The 762-nt window shown below is 38.3% G+C and overlaps 1 protein-coding gene across 1 annotated transcript in view; it reads right to left on the bottom strand.

Annotated features, from left to right (window-relative positions):
- The window catches only part of LOC119591263 (ectonucleoside triphosphate diphosphohydrolase 5-like), a gene marked incomplete in the record, with an annotated part of 23,392 nt that overhangs the window by 11,489 nt on the left and 11,141 nt on the right, over window positions 1-762 (bottom strand). The window contains 1 exon segment of the mRNA XM_037939979.1: window positions 564-731. Coding sequence (XP_037795907.1) covers window positions 564-731 — 168 coding nt within the window.

Here is a 762-nt window from a genome sequence, read left to right as displayed (position 1 = left end):
TACAATCTGAAAGAAACAATGCTTATTTCTTTACTATTGATAAATGAATAATCAATTACCTAAACCTCCAATTAGCTGATGATCTGGGACTTTAAGCTAGTGATTCTATAACAACTCTTGCTAAATATTCCACGTAATATAAAATAAAAGCTTCTTAGAATCAGAAAGAGACACTTCATATAATAATCATCATCATCACCACTGACAGGAACTTTCTTCCTTTTACTAGAATTCATCAAGCTTAACTATTGCTTACCCAACCTATAATCCCTGCTAAAAGAGGTGCTATAACCAGCTTAGAATATCCATTTAATAATCACAGCTATAAAGGGTAGTATGGCTTATACCACAAACTCATCTAATACACTCAGTCCTGGTATATCTCTCAGTAACAAAAACCTGACAAAAAATACACAAAGACACACAAACACAAAACCAACAAGCCGCACTACTTCTTCGCTTAACTCGAGTGAGAGAGACAAACATACACACAGATAACCATCGAGTCGAGTCACTACACATGAATTAACTGCGCCTAATTGTCAGGTCCACCCTAATCTAACCTGTGAGGCTCTTGAAGAAAGTGAAGGCCAAGACACGGGAGCCTGTTGAGCCTGCGTCAATGATCACCGCATACACACGCTCCTGGACCCCCATTGCCACTAAAGTTCGGTCCAAGATGTTTGTGCTGTGGCCTGTGTTTTTCATTGGCCATGTGTTGTTTAGGGTAACTGGAAGAAAACGAAAAATACAATAAATTTC

The sequence above is a fragment of the Penaeus monodon genome, chromosome 28 (genome assembly GCF_015228065.2).
Source record: "Penaeus monodon isolate SGIC_2016 chromosome 28, NSTDA_Pmon_1, whole genome shotgun sequence".
In the NCBI taxonomy this organism is placed as follows: domain Eukaryota; kingdom Metazoa; phylum Arthropoda; class Malacostraca; order Decapoda; family Penaeidae; genus Penaeus; species Penaeus monodon.
The sequence above is the reverse complement of the archived record's forward strand: the minus strand, read 5'-3'. Positions and strand labels throughout refer to the sequence as shown.